This window comes from Lissotriton vulgaris, chromosome 3_1, assembly GCF_964263255.1.
Source record: "Lissotriton vulgaris chromosome 3_1, aLisVul1.2, whole genome shotgun sequence".
In the NCBI taxonomy this organism is placed as follows: domain Eukaryota; kingdom Metazoa; phylum Chordata; class Amphibia; order Caudata; family Salamandridae; genus Lissotriton; species Lissotriton vulgaris.
In genome coordinates, this window is record NC_141689.1 from 326,554,727 (window position 1) to 326,574,181 (window position 19,455).

The following is a 19,455-nucleotide window of genomic DNA, read 5'->3' on the forward strand; positions in this document are numbered from 1 at the left end:
GGATAGGTGGGAGGAGCTTGGGCCCTTCATCACTTATACCTGAATAGGCTGTGTCCTGTCTCCACACAGGGGCTTAAGTGCATGTGTTCTCTCCTCTAAATATGGTTATATAGGCTCATACCCAATTGGCATATTTAATTTATTTAAAGGTCCCTAGTAAAGTGCAGTACATATTCGCAGGGTCTGTAAATTAAATGTTACTAGTGGGCCTGCAGTAGTAATTTGTGCTACCTTCTTCAGAAGCCCCTAAGCCATGTCTCAGGCCTGCCACTGGAGAGCCTGTGTGTACCATGTCGACCTAACAAGTTAAACCTCTTGGCAGGTCTAAGAATTTCTTTTAAATACATATATGTCACCCCTAAATTAGGCTCCGGACAGTCCATTGGTAGGGTGCAGTGTATTTAAAAAAGTAGGACATGTCCTGGTTGTTAATAGTTCCTACAATTGTTTTTCACTTCTGCAATCTCTCCCATAGAATAACATTGGAATTACCGTATTACATATTATAAGTGTAATGCTCAATTGGGAAGAGATAAGTCCTGGACCTAAGTCTGGTGTCTTTAGAACCACAACTTATGGTGAAATGGGATTTTAAACTGCAGTTCTGAAAATGCACTTTTAGAAAGTCGACATTTTCTTTCTTGAGCCATTTGGTCCCTCTCGCTGATTACTTGCCTAGGGTGGGTGACAGCTGGACATGGTGTAACCCCTCTAGACAGCTACACACAAAGGGAGCTTAGGTGTGACTTGATGGGCCATCCTGGGAGATGGGAGGGATAAGTTTGGCACAGCCTCACACTTATGTCTGAGTAGGTTGTGTCCTGTCCCCTCACAAAGGACTGCATAAAAAGTCTAGAGCCAGGGCAGGAAGTGAAGATTACACAAGAGCTGCTGAGTGAAAGTCAGAGTTCTCAGGCAATATATGCATTAAATACTGGTCCTCTATGAAATCAAACATGAAATGAGTGTTTAATATGACGGCTCACCCTGCTGCGTGCTGCCTACTGCCTGATACTGATAACCTTGGGGTTTTCAGTAACCCGCCTCAACTTTGTCACACTGGGAAGCAGCCTGGGGCCATTACTGACATCTGTCACAAACAGTCTCTCTGGCTTTTTGAACAGCAATGGCATCTCTAGACTCTGTTTCTGGCAGGTGTACATATTAAGTATTATTTTTAAGGAAACACATTGAACTATTTTAGCACCATGCTAAAAGATCTTGGACATCGCACTAAATTATTTGTTCCCCACTCATATACATGGGATGTGCTAAACAGTAGGCTGGCAATAGTATTACTCCAGGGATAGAAGAAAACCTAAATTATTTGTTCCCGACTCATATACATGGGATGTGCTAAACAATAGGCTGGCAATAGTATTACTCCAGGGATAGAAGAAAACCTAAATTATTTGTTCCCCACTCATATACATGGGATGTGCTAAACAGTAGACTGGCAATAGTATTACTCCAGGGATAGAAGAAAACCTAAATTATTTGTTCCCCACTCATATACATGGGATGTGCTAAACAATAGGCTGGCAATAGTATTACTCGAGGGATAGAAGAAAACCTATCAAATGAGTAAGTTTCAAATATGGCCTCAAATGCAACTCCGACAAATCCGAGATATTGTTCTTTGGTTGTCCTGCAGACCCAAGATGGAAGCAATGGTGGCCTTCGGCCATGTTTCCCCCTGCCAGCGATTCGGTCACAGCTAAGAATTTGGGTATGATGGTTGATAACACTCTTTCCTTCAAAGCCCAGGTTGCTGGCTTGACTGGGAAGTGCTTTGCCATCTTAAGGATGTTGCGTACGTTTTTGCCTTATCTATCTTTTGTGCATAAGAAGATCACGGTGCAAGCATTAATAGGCTCGCGCCTAGACTACGCCAACATCCTTTACTTAGGTCTTCCTGAATATCTGCTGACTCGTCTGCAGATAGTTCAAAATTCTGCAGCCAGGGCAATCTTCGGTCTAACTAGAAGAGCCAGGGCCAGCAATCTCCTTGTCTCCCTGCATTGGCTGCCGATTCATAAGCGCATCTCCTTCAAGACCTTAACTACAGCTTTTAGGGCGCTTCACAATTTCGGCGCTGAATATCTGCAGAGAAGGGTCAATTTCTATCTCCCATCTAGACCTCTGAGATCTAATGCCCAGGCCAAGGCTATCGTCTCAACAGTGAAGCGTGCTCGCTGTGGAGGTCGTTCCTTTAGTTACCTTGCACCCCGTCTCTGGAACACACTGCCCCTGACGTTGCGGACGTGCACCAATCTCTCTGTTTTTAGGAAGGGACTTAAAACTTATCTTTTTGCCCTGTAATGCTGTTATGGTTAATTCTGGTGCCGTTATGGCTGTATGTTAGTTGCTGGTATTTTGGTGTGATGATCTTTAGCGCCGGGACGCTCTTTGGAGCAGCTGAGCGCTCTACAAAATAAATAGTAACGTAACATAACATAACATATGCATTTAGTGCATTTATTTATACATATCTCATTTAAGAATATACAATTTGGGAACCGAGCATGGGCAGCGCGTCCCATTTTCATTTACACAAACTAAATATGAAGCACATCTCGACGGAAAGCTTCTGTCTATATTTCGGATGATTAACGCATCTGTCAGTACACCCGGCTTTGTACCAGTTTGCATTCCAATTTTAGGTGAAACCATGGTAGACGGACTTATCCAGGTTTACCTGTGTGATCCCCTCTGTGCTAAAACCCATTTCAAAGTTGTCCTTTGAAGTAGTGGGTGACACTTTTACAATTGTGTGACTCTTTTTCCACAATCCTTTGCATGCCAATATCCACTTTGAAGTTGCTCCAGGATACATTGCCTGACATTTGCGCGATTATGGGACTTTCTGCCCCAATCCATTGGAGTCACTGATATATATTTTGTGTCCTGATGATGACCCTGCTCTAAATACCTATGCTCAGGGGAAACATTGACAGATAACATATCTCGAGTGTGCTTTTAATAGTTTGATGGTGGATTTCAACACTCATTTTACAGGTGTTGACTTCAAACATTCTACTGTCCCTATCAGCCACATGTATATATTTATGTGCATAGCACGAATGCACTTTGTATTCACCATATATCACTTTCACTGCGCCCTCACCTCTTAAAAACACCTTGTACAAGTACAACATTATACTGTTAAAATCGATTTGTATATTCTTAAATGAGATATGTGTAAATAAATACACTAAACGCATATCTGAAACTTACTCATTTAAGAGTGTTTCTTTTATCCCTGCTGTAATACTATTGCAGTGGAAGTCAAGAGCTACACTTCCTCCTTAGGGACCAATTCATTGTTGAATTATTTTCCAGCTCAGGACCCTGGGTTACTGGGTTTCCCCTTCTATTTAAGAAAAATAAACCATAGGATGGCAGCACTTTAGCCATTATATGTCAGTTATCCTTTTCGGGCCCTTCAGTCATGGGGTGCTGTTAACTTGAACTTCAAGAGCGATGGTAATTATTTCTGGCCCAGTATTTAAAAATAACTTTTTTTCTCCATAGGATTTGTAATTCCTATTTTTTTCAGTTGAGAATGCAAAATCAGATAAAAGATAAGCACTCAAAGTTGGTATCCTTATGCACTTTTCTCATGAGCACATGCATGAATTGCTGTGATCAAGAAATATTGATGTTGGGTACTGTTGTTTACTGTAAAGTTTTGGAATATGCTATTAGTTCTGCTTTACAAATCCTTGTAAAACTCATAGGGCCAGATGTAGGTAAATGAGAAATACTGATTTCTCAACAGTGAATTTTACTGATTCGCTATTAAGAAATCTTTATTTCCTATGTAGGTAAAGATTCGGTAAAGAATACAAGAATCCTTAATATTCTTTATTACCGAATCGGTAATTGAGATTTGGTAATAAGGAATACCTGCCCACTAATTTATATGGGCTTGGAGGCCCCTAGGAATGAATGTGAAGACATTCAGTATTAGCGATTCAGTATTACTGAATCGGTAATACTGGGAGGTATTTCAAGGGTGCCAGGGTGTCCAAAGGACACCCTGTTGCACCCCTGAAATGTGCATGTGTGCACATGTGGCGCACATTCATGCCCTAAGGGCATGGATGTGTGCTACATGGCACTGTAATAAAAGCAAAAAGTGTTTTTTCAAGGGAAATCGGTAATTACCACCAACTTGGTAGTTGGTGGTAATTACCGATTTCTTAAGGCTCAAAAGCACTCTTTAATGTGCTTCCTACATTGCATTTAAGGAATCGTTATACTGATTTCTTAAATGCAAGAGCAATAAGAAATCTGTATTAAGGAATCGGTATTTACCAATTCCTTATTTACCGATTCATTACCTACATTAGGAATGGCTAAATACCGGTCGGTAACGCTGAAATTTACAGAATTTCGGCATTAATGACCAGTATTTAGCCACCTACATCTGGCCCAAAGTTTTGTAGCCAACACATTTGAAAATTGTGCTGCAAAATGCACGGTGTGCTCTTCATATTTTATTTTTTAAATAGAATTAACCTACCTGATGAGTAATGCTCTTGGTATAATGTGGGGCTGGAATTAAAATTTGGTAGGGCTGATTTTAGTGGCAGTCCCTGCCCTTATCAGCCCTTGCATATCTGCAGGCAGCTTGTTTTCCACAACAAAATTGTTGATGATATATATCATATATATAATGTATCGCAATAAGTAAACTTGCAGAGAAAGATTGTACATTTGCCATCGTTTGATTGGAGTGGAAATTATCTACAGGAAAACTTCCATGGTGAAGGCGAACTTTAGCCTAGCAGTTTAGCAAACTTTGCGATCTTGAAAAATCAGTAACTTCACAAGTTTAAAAAAAAGTTGCACTTTCCAAGTTGAAACACCTTTCCTTATGCATTGTGACATGTTTATGGTCCATAAACTCTGTAAAACTGAAGCCTGCATTAACCCTGGTCCCTATTTTTTTAGCTCTCTCCATTCGTGTTGTCAACATTGATCGTTTGGTTGAAGAGGCCATCCAGGCTTTCCGCGACAAAGAGGCGGAAACTGAAAAGCCTGAACCCGAACAAGAACAGAACGGAAGTGGCAAGAATCAGAATGTAAGGCTCTTTTCAGCTTACCTATGGTGCAAAATAAATATGGTACACCACGTTTTGGAACAATTATCACTGTCCCAACCCTTGCCTAAGCCACCGAAAAAGCACTTTGTCAGATGATTTTGCTTTGCTTTCAATTCCTCCACCTCTATCTACTAATGTTATACAGTTCCTACAAATATAGCATGACTACGGATTAGACCAACACAAACTTCACAATATAGAGACTTAGTTCACATATACTATCAGTAAGTGTTGCTGTGTTTCGGCTAACTCACAGTATCACATCCAAGCCCTAAACTGACCAGAATACAGATGTTATTGGCACCCTCAAACATAACTCTCTGATTCCCAGGGAATTCGTGGAAACAGATCTAAACCTTTTGCTTGGTCACTCTTGTATGCTAAAGATAAACACAAGAAAGATAGAAAAATGCATTTTCAAACTTTCCTTGAATTGATTGTATTATTGCAAAGAAAGTGTGCGCTGCGATCATTACAAAGATGAGACATATTACTGTAATCAGCATTATTAGAGTTGTAAACAATATGAAAAATTAAACCATGGTAATTGTTACTAATGTTTGTTTACTCTTATCTGTATCTAGTACTATACTAAAGAGAGGATAGTGGGAGTAACCTCTGCCAGATCAACTGGAATATCCTAACCCCCATATTTTGTTCTTAGGTGTCAAAAAGCCGGATAAGTGTAAAGGGTTATCTTTATTAGCAGGTTGGAGGTCGATGTCAGCAGGGCTATATCTCAGTCACAGCAGTTCCATGATAATCCCAACATGGAAGTGCTCCTCTCACTGAGCCTTTCTACAGAAGCTGTTTATATAACAAAGAACTGTCTTATCACACTGTGGCAGAGGCACAGAGCAGCTCTTTTAGTTTTCTCTAGCGAAAATTAAGAGTCTCCTAATTAGCACAGAAACAAAGGAAACAATAGCATTGCATTCTTAGTATATGACCCTGGAACTATCAGACTATAGGGCGTCAATGCTTATCAGAAATGCACATTCATTACATTGACACGTTAGCAGAAAGTGTGTAAAAAGTCACCACGAGAAAGAGATGTCAACCAAAGAAGAGGAATCTAAAATAGAGACTGTAAGAAATTGGGTTATTAGTTGTGTTGCCTGCAATAGGTCCCGTTCCAGGAACCAGCAGCAAAGTACAGAAACATCTTCAGGCAAGAGAGACTCACACTTGTGGAAGGGAAGAGGAAGATTGCAGAAGTCTGGCACCTCTGGCCAATCCAAGGTTGCCACAACATCTTTCCACCCTTGTCTCAGCCGTCCTGCACAGCATGCTGGGACAGCCCAAAATGTCCTCATCCAGGAGTCAAGATCACATCTGCTCCTGGGGTCTCAGCTCTCCCCCTCGCTGACATCACTGCCATGGCCTTGCAAACGAAAAGTTCAAAGAGAGCCCCCCTCCTGGGGAGGCTTCAGTTGTCTGGGCTCTCTCCTTGTTTCAGTGGTCTTGGGCAGGCCCATCCCTGGTACACTGTGAAGGCTGAGTGATTGATGCAGATCATCCCGCCCCACCCCTTTCTACCTCAGGAGCTAGGTGAAATTTGCTCCCTTTGTGTGGGGTACCCTTTGTTCCTTCTGCTGGAGAGAACTGTAATTAACTGGGCTGGGCACAGTAGGGTGACAGAAGGCATGGGCTCTGATTGATCCTAGGCTTAGCCAGAGAAATATGAAAACTCTGCATGATCCATAAAGTGTACAGATATCATTTTCAAAATCACTACAGACAAAACAGTAAATCCCCCTGACTTTCCCTATTAAGTCTACACTACCATTACAAGGCTTATCTTAGCCCAATATCTAATTCTGCAGAGTCCCCATTGTACCAGGTTACCTGTGTGCAATTTGTAGTTCAGGAAAATGTGGGCACCCCTGCAGAACAAATATACTTGCCATGCGTAGGGAACTAAGATTTTTATGTAAAACGAACTATAGCAAGTTTCTAAATTTTAAAGCAAAGGATACTCAATTTATTTAGGTATGAATATAGGTTAAATACTTAAAACTCATGCAAATTATTCACTACAAATATAGAAAAATATTTTCATTTTATTAGTCTTATATTTTTATAAAAAAAGAGAAGAAATTCATAAATTCATTGATCATCCATATAGAGCATTTTTTGGGTGTTGGTTATATCCTTCTTCATAAGTTTTAGGTTCATATATGTACAGATTTACAGCGCTTAACAAGTACAATTGTACAATGATGTGAATATTGATATATCTGAAAATTGATGATATGATGATGGCAAGCGGCAGGGTCGAAAATGACGCGTGTTTCCGCACTGCTGCCTTCATCAGGAACACCGTCTATGTACATACACTAAATAAGAAAAGATATATAAACATTATTTACAAGTGCAACCTAAATTAAACACACCTAGAGTGACAGTGCTATACATATACTTTGAGACATATATTTACAATTTGCTATAAAAACGGCAAAGACATGGAGACAATCAATCTCAGTTTGCTACTGGACTGCTCAATCCATGATATTAGCATTCACATCCTATGTAGCATCATTATTTATAATACATAATTCGAACCAGCAAATAATCTTTCATAATTATAGTTTCATTATCGAATTTCATACTAGTTTGTCTATATAGAAAAAACATCTTTAGTACCTATTTGATTTCATTCCTGCATAGGGAGTGGTACACGACTCAAGATGAGAATATCAGAACAAAATTAGACATATATATGTATCATCACAATTTCATAGAAAAAGGAGTATGACTATATACATAGAAAAAAGAGACTTTAAAATGATGGGCCTTCTTGGAGACATGACTGTTTTTGTCGCTGCTGTATAACAGTATTGGTAACAATCTTATTCTATTTACCTAAATCTCTGAGACACCTAATGTCTAATTTATTTTTCTAATTTGTTGCTTGGAAAGTACTACTAGATCTTATACCCATGGTCTATACATGGTCATGTTACTAGTTCAAACATTCTTTAGTTCTTTCACATTTTAATTGATGCTCTCATAACATAGAGAAGCTATTTTTTATCTGTTCGGGTAGACATGTAGGTAATACTTACTTAAGTGATGGGTACTTAATGGAGGTATAGAAGCTTATAGAGATGGATCAAGGTCAATTAAAATGCTAAGAGGTACCTAGAGAGACAGTGATTTAAACTAATGTTGTAAGTTTGATTTATCATTAATATTTCTTTTATCTCTACCGTTTTTTGGAGAAGATGTTAAATCTAAATGATTCCATATTCATTTGATGAAACACATCTTCAACTGTGATATAAACATTCATTCATAATTATCTTCAGTTTCATACGTGAAACATAGATACCCTGTGCCAAGCAAAAAGATGATAGCTGGTGGGGTATGCTTACTTGATATAAAAAGGTCAATATTCCACTCTTTTTATTTATTTGATAAAACTGCCACGTCGGATCGCACTACTCATCCAGTTTAAAATTGGACAGGGAAAGCCACGATGTGGATCACTATAATAAAATGATAAGTGAAAATATTAAATTCTGATCTGTTAGTTTATTAAATTAGCAGAATCAATACATGTGCTGTTAATATTAATTTCTGATCTGCTAGTTTGTTAAATTAGCAGAATCAATACATGTGCTGTTAACAATATGACCCTATGTACCGTTATATTAGAATACCCGATAACGATTCCTTACATATGCCACAAAGATATCCACAGGTGGATTGTAGATGTTGGTCCATGTCATTGAAGACAGATTCACGATTTGGCTCACTATAACATAAATAAAAATGTCTCATGTTTATATTATTGTGCTACACTCACACATGCAAAAACCACAGTTGATGGACAGAATGCAGAACAATGCCATGCATTCAACCCAGTCCAGAGATCTGGGCCTAAATCCATCGGTTTTTTTGCACTCCACACCACCCCAGTTCAGACATGGCCATATGCAAATCAGTCTGACGCTGTGCCGCATGGGAACAGTCCAGCCCGAACTGCCAAGCCATGCCTTCCCTGGACCGGAAACAAGCTTCCGAGGACCGGTTTCTGGCATTCGAGCCGTCTTCAGCCCGGCTTTCTTGAATTCAGTGGTGTGGAGAGCATGGGACTCACGTCTGAGCATACCCATCTCACTCGGGGTGACAAATACAAAAACCGCAGTTGATGGACAGAATGCAGAACAGTGTCATACATTCATCCCAGTCCAGAGATCTGGGCCTAAATCCATCGTTTTTGTGCACTCCACACCACCCCAGTTCAGACATGGCCATATGCAAAGCAGTCTGAGTCTGGGCCTCATGGGAACAGTCCAGCCCGAACTGCCAAGCCATGCCTTCCCTGGACCGGAAACAAGCTTCCGAGGACCGGTTTCTGGCATTCCAGCCGTCTTCAGCCCGCTTGCTTGAATCCAGTGGTGTGGAGAGCATGGGACTCACATCTGAGCATACCCATCCCACTCGGGGTGACAAATGTAAAAACCACAGTTGATGGACAGAATGCAGAACAATGTCATACATTCACCCCAGTCCAGAGATCTGGGCCTAAATACATCGTTTTTCTGCACTCCACACCACCCCAGTTCAGACATGGCCATATGCAAATGAGTCTGACCCTGTGCCTCATGGGAACAGTCCAGCCCGAACTGCCAAGCCATACCTTCCCTGGACAGGAAACAAGCTTCCGAGGACCGGTTTCTGGCATTCCAGCCGTCTTCAGCCTGGCTAGCTTGAATCCAGTGGTGTGGAGAGCATGGGACTCACGTCTGAGCATACCCATCCCACTCAGGGTGACAAATGCAAAAACCACAGTTGATGGACAGAATGCAGAACAATGTCATACATTCACCCCAGTACAGAGATCTGGGCCTAAATCCATCGTTCGTTCCACAGAAAAATCGACCAGGGAGGAATCAGGTATGTTTTTTTCAACCAAAACCATAGCGCACGTGCACCATGCAAGGAAGTATGTTACGAATCTGTAGAAAAATCATCAAAGCTGCAAAGTAAGCAAAGGCAGTCTGGTCAAAAACAGGGACTTTATTAGGCAAAGGAGGGAAGGTAGGTCCCTCCAAAGGTGATTGATAATATACAATTTATTTGCCAGGAGCAATAATAGAAAGATGTAAACCTACATCAGAGATGTTTCTTATGTTATCATTAGTAACAGGCACAAGTGCAAGTTCAGCATCAGAAGACCCCAACCGGGGAGTAGTTAAATTGGAACTCCTTAATGCATGTAGGGGAATCTCTTGCAGGGTACGGAGAGGAGATAAAGAATTACCCATGTGACCTACCATGGAGGATAGGTCACATGGTGTAACTTGATCAAAGCAATGGAAACATGTTTCTATTTACAACCAGCAAGTGGTGGAAAAATCGCAGTTCGAGTAGCTTGAACAGCTAGTACAGGCACCAGGGCTCAATAGGACAGACCTAATTCCTTTTTGTTTGTAATCATCTCATGGAACAGATCCACATCTTTAGGAATCCAGCCAGAAGTCGCTAGTTGCCACTTCACTTTGTCAGGTGCAGAATATTTGGAATTCACATCTGAACGCTCATCACAGAATTCTTGCAATTCCTGCAAGACAGAAAAATGTTCATTGATGTCAAAGAGTTCATCAGCCGCCACTGTGCCAGGGTTATCAAGATCTGGAACATACAGCTGGACCCCAAAAAGGACCTCTTAGAGAGTCTGACCTCCCACAGATCTTCCAGGCAGATTATTTAAAGCTCTCTGAACTCCATACAGGTGATGGATCCAACTACAACCTGAATCTAATACTCTAGTAGTTAAGGACTGCTTTGAGCCATGTTTCTTCCATTCCTCTATCAAATTTCCCTAAAGATTATAAGGAAAGGAATAATTCACAGCAACACCAAGGTTGGACATGGTGTCCCGGTAAGACTTAGAAGCAAAGGCCGGTCCCTGATCCGAGTGGAATGCTGCTACTGAATATGTACCAATAAAGACTTGCAAATCTTTATTAACAGTTCGAGCATCAGCCGATCGTCATGGCCACACACATAGGAATCCAGAACATAAATCAATAGCCAATAAAATAAATGTAAATGCATTGTCAGACTGGAGTGGTCCACAATGGATTAAATAGATACATTTGAGTGGTTTATTAAAGACTAGAAGCGGCGTCTATGGTGGGCTGACAATGGTGGAACTTTTAATTTGTTGACAAATGTCAAAACATAGGACATATTGTTTAGTCTGTATATAAAGACCCTGCCACCAGTAGCATTTTTGTAGTAAGGAAACTGCAGCTACCACACCAGCATGGGCCGACACTAATCCTTCATGTGCAGCAATGTATGATGGATACATCTGCCTGTGGATTCCTAACCATTTGAATATATCCATGCACAGCATTCCATGGAAAGTGTACTCCAAAGCTCTTCCACGTCGATGAGGACATCACAGTGTCACGGCTCTGCATGCGACTCCGCTTGATGTCATTAGAGCCAGAAGCTGACCTCGTTGGAATGCTTACGGCAGTTCCCTTTTTTCCGCGCCGTCAACGCATAACAACTTTTCCAGGCTCTCCATTTTCTGGGAGATTTATTCTATTATGTAGTGTGCAAATTTGTTGTTATTGAAGAGGTCTCCACTGAGGAAGTCAGGCTTTAAACTGTGTAGTGAATGTGTTGGTCAGATGTCATCACTGATCTGCATGAAGACTGTCTCTGGTGTTTGTTTCCTGACCTGCTTGTCATGAGTGCCATTGAGTTGGGTAACAATAAATATCTGTTATTCAGCGCCATGAACGTGCGCTTTACAAATACTCATGTTATGTTATGTTTATGTTATGTCGCCAGATTAATCCAATGGCCTTGAAGTAAAGGAAAGCAAAGATTTTGTTATCCCTCATATGGCACCAGTGCCCTCAAATACGTATCCAGTAAACACGGCTTTACCGACTCCTGGATCGGATCCTTCAACATTTTTTAATGCTATGTTTAGCATTTTAGCGAGGACTGAGTCACAATCTGTTGCGCCTGTGGGCTCCATGGGTACACTATCATACTGTCTTGGAGGATTTCCAGCTCATTTCTAGCAGGTACCCTTTATGCCTTTTATGCCCATGACTCCGGTGGCCTGGCCTTTGCTGGCACAGAGACAGCCAATCCCGTTTCCATTACAGAAAGGGCATTACTCTTTGGCACCACACAAACTATCTCCAGTGCCCTCTGAATCTGAACTGATGCTGGTTTGTCTGGAGTCAACTTTGCCAACTCTCCCAGCTTATGATTAACATTCGGCGCTAGTATCGAAGTCACCGCCGCCACCTCTGGCACTGCCGATGCGGAAGATCAGATCCCGTAGGGAAGCTCAGAGATTGTTGGCAGAAGAAAGATATTAAGAGGAGCAGGAAGGTATTGAAGAGCGAGAAATTATAGGACTGGATCCAGACTTTGAGGGTTTAGAGGGAGCCAGTGGTCTGTATTCCTCCCCCAAACGGGAGTTACTATCTCCTAATGGTTTGACGCCTCCAGAGGTAACTTCTTAGCATACGCTGATAGGAAAAGCTGTGTTTTTATTGGACTTGCCTTTCCCTTCTGCAGAAATGAAGTCAAACATACTGACAGAAGCGCTTCATTTCACTGCCTCTTCTTCAGAGCTGTTGTTACCCTTTAATGAGGCTTTGACGGAGTCCGTACTTGAGATCTGACAAAAGCCAATGTCCTCTGATGCGGTGTTGTGATCAGTGGCCAGAAGGTATAAACTAGCTTCTGAGAATCCCATGTTTTTATCTTCACACCCCATCTCTGAGAGTTTGGTGGTTCAGGCTGTGTGCTCCTCTAAATTGTCATCAGGGTCATTCTCTAGCACTCCTGATTATAGGGAATTTTAGAGGATGCAGCAGTCGGCTAAGAAAATCTTTTCCTCTGGGAGCAAGAAGACATGCCCGGTTGAGGGGATCGGGCTTCTCACCAGATGTTCAGGCTATACTTTTAGATTTGCGTTTTGACAGGTCTCGTCTGCTTGGTGCCAAGGCTGATTCTGCACTGAAGAGATTTAAAGTCAGCAAGGCAACTGCGAGATCCTTTGGGCTTCAGTTCCAGCCTAAGCACTATAAACAATTTTGCAGGTTTCAGGGTTTTTCAAGGAACCTTTCCTTTTGAGGAAGGAATTAACAGCAGTAGCAGTGGGGATCAAATCCCTTTTTTAAGACCTACAGGGGAAGGGGTAGTGGTCGTCAGCGTGGTTCTGCACATTAACCAGCCTCCTCCTCATCTTCCTCCTCCTCTGCCACTATTGCTGGAAATCAGCTTTAGATTCACCATCTTGGAGCATGCTTGCCCAGTGGGAGGATGGGTGACATATTTTCTACGTCTCTGGAGGTCTGTCACTGTAGCCATCTAGGTCTTAGACATTGTGGAAAATGGGTATGCCCTACCCTTCCAGGAGAATTTCCCTCCTTCCCCCGACAGGGATTTGTTCATAAAAGTATCTTCTGCTCCTACAACAGGAGGTGCAAATACTGCTTCAGAAGGATGCAGTAGAGTTGGTTCCAGACAGGAACGGGGTCAGGGATGCTATTCCCGGTACTTCTAGATTCCCAAAAAGGACAGTCATTTACTGCTGATTCTCGACCTGAGGGTTTTGAACTTGTTCCTCAAACAGGACAAGTTCAAAATCTTGACCCTAGCAGAGGTTTTTCTTGCACTGGACATCTCAGAAGGTGGGGGATTCCAGTATTCCCTTATATAGACAATTGACTGCTCAAAGTGAAGTCACCAGAGTTGGTGTTGCGCCATTTGCAGATGACACCGCAGCTGTTGTTCAACTTGGGATTTTCATTACATGTACCCAAATCTCACCTGAAGCCCTCTCAGTGTAACCTGTTCATTGGGGCAGTACCAGACTGAGGATGCAGGACATTCAAGCTATGATTCCACTGTTTCAGAATGAAGCTTTTAATCAAGTCCTGTAGGTCTTGTGCCTGCTTGGTCTGTTAACTTCCTGCATTCTGTTGGTCAACTATTCTCGCTGGCATATGAGGGCTCTTCAGTGGTGCCTCAGCAGGCAGTAGTTTCAACACAGCTGAGATCTCGAGGAGTTACTCAGAGTCTCCGGAGACTCTGCAGTGGATCTGAAATGGTGTGGTGTGTCTGGTAACCTGTCTCAAGGGAAGACCTTTCAACCTTCCTCCTCCAGTGGCCACAGGGATGTATGACGTTACAACGCATACTTTCACAACGCATACCTTTACAACACATTTTTTACAACGCAACATCCATTACATCGCATTCCATTACAACGCATGCCATTACAACGAAATTTTAAAAACTACCTTTACAACGCATTCTATTACATTGCATACTACCTTTACAACGCATACCATTACAACGCATAACATTACATTGCATGTAAGGTAAGTATTGGATAGTGTAGGGGTAAAAATTACTATACTAAATCCAGGGGGGTGCAACAGTAGGGTAAGTGTTGGATAGTGTAGGGGTGGAATTTACTATTCTAACTCCAGGTGGTGCAACAGTAGGGTAAGTGTTGGATAGTGTAGGGGTAAAAATTACTATTCTAACTCCAGGGGGTGCAATAGTAGGGTAAGTGTTGGATAGTGTAGGGGTAAGAAATGCTATTCTAACTCCAGGGGGTGCAACAGTAGGGTAAGTGTTGGATAGTGTAGGGGTAAAAAATACTATTCTAACTCCATGGAGTGCAACAGTAGGGTAAGTGTTGGATAGTGTAAGGGTACTATGTGTTGTAATGCTATGCGTTGTAATGACATGCGTTGTAGTGGTATGCGTTGTAGTGTCATGCGTTGTAATGGTTGCGTTGTAATGGCATGCGTTGTAATGGATGTTGCGTTGTAAAAGTTTCATTGTAATGGTAGTGCGTTGTAAAAGTTGCGTTGTAAAGGATGTTTCGCGGCCACAGTGATAACCAATGCCGTCACTCCAGGGTGGGGAGCTCATCTGGGGCATCTGAAGGTTAAAGGTATTTGGTCTCGAGAGAAAAGATTTTTGCACATCAGTCTTTTAGAATTGTGGCAAAACGTTTCCTCCCTTCCTTTCACGGTCAGTCTGTTCAGGTCTCCACATACAATACTACTGCGATGTGATATATTAACAAACAGGAAGGAGTAGGGTTGTATCTTCTCTGCAGAGCAGCTATGCAGCTTTGGTCCTGGGTTCAGGACTATCAGATTTGTGTCGTTGCAAATCACTTGGCCAGAGTTCTGAATGTATGTGCAGACAGTCTCAGTCAGCACTTTTCAGCCGATCATGAATGGCGTCTCCATCCAGATGTGGTATATTACATATTCGGGATGTGGGAGATCCCTCAGTTAGACTTGTTTGCCACTCACGAGAATGTGCGCAATGCCTGTCGTTCTGCAGCCTCCAGTATCCAATGCGGGGACTGTTGGGGAACACATTTCAGTTAGATTGAGACTTCCAGCTTCTTTACGTGTTTCCCCCACACCCTTAATTCCTTAGGTTCTGAGGGAGATTTGTCAAGACCAGGCGCGAGTTATATTAATAGCCCAGATTGGCTGCGAAGGGTGTGGTACATGTACCTTCTTTACCTCTCATTGTGCCACTGCCCCCTATCACTCTTAGGGCAGACCTCTTCTCGCAATCGCAGGGGAAGGTTCTACACCTCCACCTCCAGGGCACCTTTATACCTGGAGATTGAACAGAGCAACCCGATTTCTTTATCTCTCGCACATGATGTTGTGGACGTTTTTTTATGGTCCAGATGATACTCTACCAAGACAGTCTATGCTAGCAGGTGGGTGCAATTAGTAAAATTAGTTAAATGGTGTTGGGAGAAGTCAATTGATCCATTAAAACCCCATTTATCACATGTTTTAAGTTTTACGCTATCCCTGGCACAGCAAGGTGTCACTATTACAACTACTAAAGAAAGGATATCTACCTGCCTTATCAGCATTTCTTTGTTTGCCTGATCAGCCTTCACTTTTTACTGCCTAAGGTGGTTACTCCATTTCACTTGGGGCAATCCATTACCTTGCCCACTTTCTATCCTCTCCCGCATCCATCAAAGGAGGAGGAGAGATTTCCCCAAGAGGGCTAGGAGTTTTTACATGGACAGAACTTGTGAGTTCAGAATGGACATCCAACTGTTTGTTTTATGTGTGCAGGATGAAGGGGAAAGCAGTCCACAAGAGAACTTTATCCGGACTCAAAATGTAATAACATTTTAGCTTTGTGACAACTGTGAGTATAATGAAACAAAATGCATTTGTACTATAGTAGCCCCACCTAATCTAGCCCAAACCGTCCTCAGCAACACGTTCCCTGATGCTTCCCTAACTATTTTTAATGTTTTAATATATATAATGTATTAGATTTTCTTTTTTTGTAAATATGAATTTTCTGATGTTTGAATTTTAAATTGACTGTAAACCTGGTTCCCCTGGCTAACCCTCTGTTTTCACACATTCTAACGGCCCAATAATACTGTGTATTCCAATTATTCTTGTTCAGACTACTAGCACTTGATGTACTAGCATTTGATGTATATATTGATGTTTTTAATGAATTGTATTCTTTTATGGTTATTTTAACCGAAATAAAGGTTTAATGAATAATTATGTGCATCAAGATCTGCTATTCCATGGCTAAGAAGGAGCCACCTGAAGGTATTAGAGCTCATTCTACCAGAGCCAAATCTTCAACGTCTGCTTTGGCTAGAAGAGTCCCTGTGATTGGCATCTACAAAATGGCAACTTTGGCCTCCCTCCACACTTATGCAAAGCATTAATGCTTTGATTCCGAAGTGAGGAGAGATGGCCATTTTGCTTGTTCTGTGTTACAGGAATTTTTGGTATAGGCAGGCAGGCACCCTCTTCCGGAATCTGGACTGCTTGGGAATTCTATTCAAAAGGTGAGGAATCCACAGGCAGATGTATCCATCAGAAGAACAAGTTATTTACCTTTGGTAATGCTTTTTCTGGTTGAAACAGTATCTGTCTGCAGATTCCTCACTGAACAACCGGCCTCCCTTTTGCCTGTCTGCTTATACTGAAAATAAGTTATGTATATATATATATATATATATATATATATATATATATATATATATATATATATATATATATATATATATATATATATATAAATCAGGAGATTTCTATATAACTCATGAGAATGCTATTGACATGGCAGTTCATTTTCACGAGGTTATTTCATTAATATGACATATATTATATACTATCTATGCTTGGTGGAAATGTTGTTGGCTCACTCGTTTTCCTCAAAGGCGCGGACATAATGAGTAGAAACGGATGTCAGCATGCCGCAAAGGTCTTCTTATGGCTCCAAACACGTCACACGGAAACACTTGCAGAGCTGTGGCATTGTGACGTCCAAGAGGACGTGGAAGATCTATGGAGAAAAGTCTCTGTGGAATGCTGCACATGAAACTCATCATCTTGCATGACACCCTTCACTGCCCCTCATGTTGCTGAGTACTTATGCTTATACCAATCGTGGACCAGGCAGAACCATCAGCATTTATTAAGAAACCATGCTGCTGCAGAGGCAACATTTCAATTGACATGGGGTATTCTTGTTTATACTGTAGAAGTTCCTATGTTTTTAGCATAGGGTCAAAGCATAATCAGTAGCTGTCAAGGAAGAGGCCCACTGGTTCCATTGTGAATGTAAGGCATTCATGTTAGGAATGCTGACCTTTGTAACACCCTCTAAGGCTGGAATGAGAGAAACCGCAATAATGCATTTCCCCTGGATAAGTGGACATTCCTCGAGGACAGCTGTTTGAACTGCAGTCAGAATTTTTTGGGTTGATGCAAAAAGCATTTGTTCATTAGAATATAAATGCAATTTATTTGCAATCGGTACAGTTTCATCTTCATTAAAGGTGACGTAGTATAGTCAGTTGATCCCATAGTTATGCAGGTCACTAAATTAGTGGTGTTAACATAAGTGTGTAAGTGTTTGGATGGAAGCATGTCTGATAGCAATGCTCTGAGAATATTTGTTTTTTTCCCAAATGTTGATTTTTTTTGTTTGATTACATCATAATCAAGTGAAAACGCTGTACAAGGCACCAGGTATGTAGCTACAGAAAATTTAAAATACTAACATTGAACATCAAACCTCCCTTCCTGCCCGCCTTCCACCCCCCAGACATAACTCAGCCGGAACATCCTTAAAAAAGAAGCAAATAGGAGAGTCAATAGCAGCACATAATATACAAGTATCACATATATACCCATTATGACACCCGTGGTTTGGCGATCACAGTGTTCTGGACTTATCCTGCATCTCCTCTCATTATCTCCAGTGAATAGTATCTGATCCAATCACCCCACACCTTGCAAAATTTCCGGGGGCATCCATGATCGTATATGTGGCCTTTTCTGCCGACATGTATATGTCTATGCCACTTCTCCATTCCTGCATCATCTGGCTTTCACTCACCAGCCAGTTATGGGCTATATTCCTCTTTGTACAACCAGGCCTAGGCCACAAAAAATAATAACTTGGCCCGTGGAAAGTCAACTTTACTGGCGAACCCCAGGAGAATGAGCTTCGGTTGAAGTGGGATACGTTCTTCAGGGATGTTACTGAGTTCTCCATTAATTGTCTCCCAATACTCTTGGAATAATGGCCATCCCCCAGAGTGTGTGAAAAAAGATCCGTCCACCCACTTACACTGCAGTCAGTTTAGATACTGTGCCATTCCCATGCTGTTTAACCTCCATCTTTTATAATAGACCATGTGAAGAATTTTGAATTGTATCAATCGTGCTGTGATTTTATTGCCATCTCCCTTTGGTACACCCATTTCTCTTGCAGCTTACTCAAGTTGTCAGGCATTTTGTTATGCAATGTTTTATAAGTTAGGGAGACCGCTCCCTTACCAAGGTCTTCTGTCAGCAACCACCCTTCCACTGGAGCGAATTCTGGAATGTCATCCCAAGGTAATTCCTTGGCCTGACAGGCTGCACGGGCAACAAACAGACATAGGCTGTTCTTTTACCCCTGTGGGAGCTGAAAGAATTATTTTTTTTTTCTCCTTTTTTTTGTCCTCATCTGCCCAACTCTCGTACCATGGATGCAAAAGGAAACACACCAACCACCTTACTGCCTTGGGGAGCAAGGCCCTTTGATTGAGCCGCTTCCCACTAAAGACAGAACATAGCAATATTGGCGGGAGATGTCATTGCACCGAGTTAACACCCCTCTAGGCAACTTATTGCCTGTTGGGCCAGTTTATGACGGGATCGGAGCCAACCTCAAAACTGGGCCGGGAAGTGAATGGGCTTAATCATAGGACCTTGGGGGAAAAAAAAACCCCCCCAAAAGGTGACGCTCTGCGGACTGC

At 41.8% G+C, this 19,455-nt stretch overlaps 1 protein-coding gene across 1 annotated transcript in view; it reads left to right on the forward strand.

Moving 5' to 3' along the window:
* SPEF2 (sperm flagellar and cilia associated 2) overlaps nucleotides 1-19,455 on the forward strand; it is a 1,087,451-nt gene that overhangs the window by 276,106 nt on the left and 791,890 nt on the right. The window contains exon 12 of the mRNA XM_086960525.1: nucleotides 4,960-5,090. Coding sequence (XP_086816651.1) covers nucleotides 4,960-5,090 — 131 coding nt within the window. The remainder of the gene's footprint in view (nucleotides 1-4,959; nucleotides 5,091-19,455) is intronic.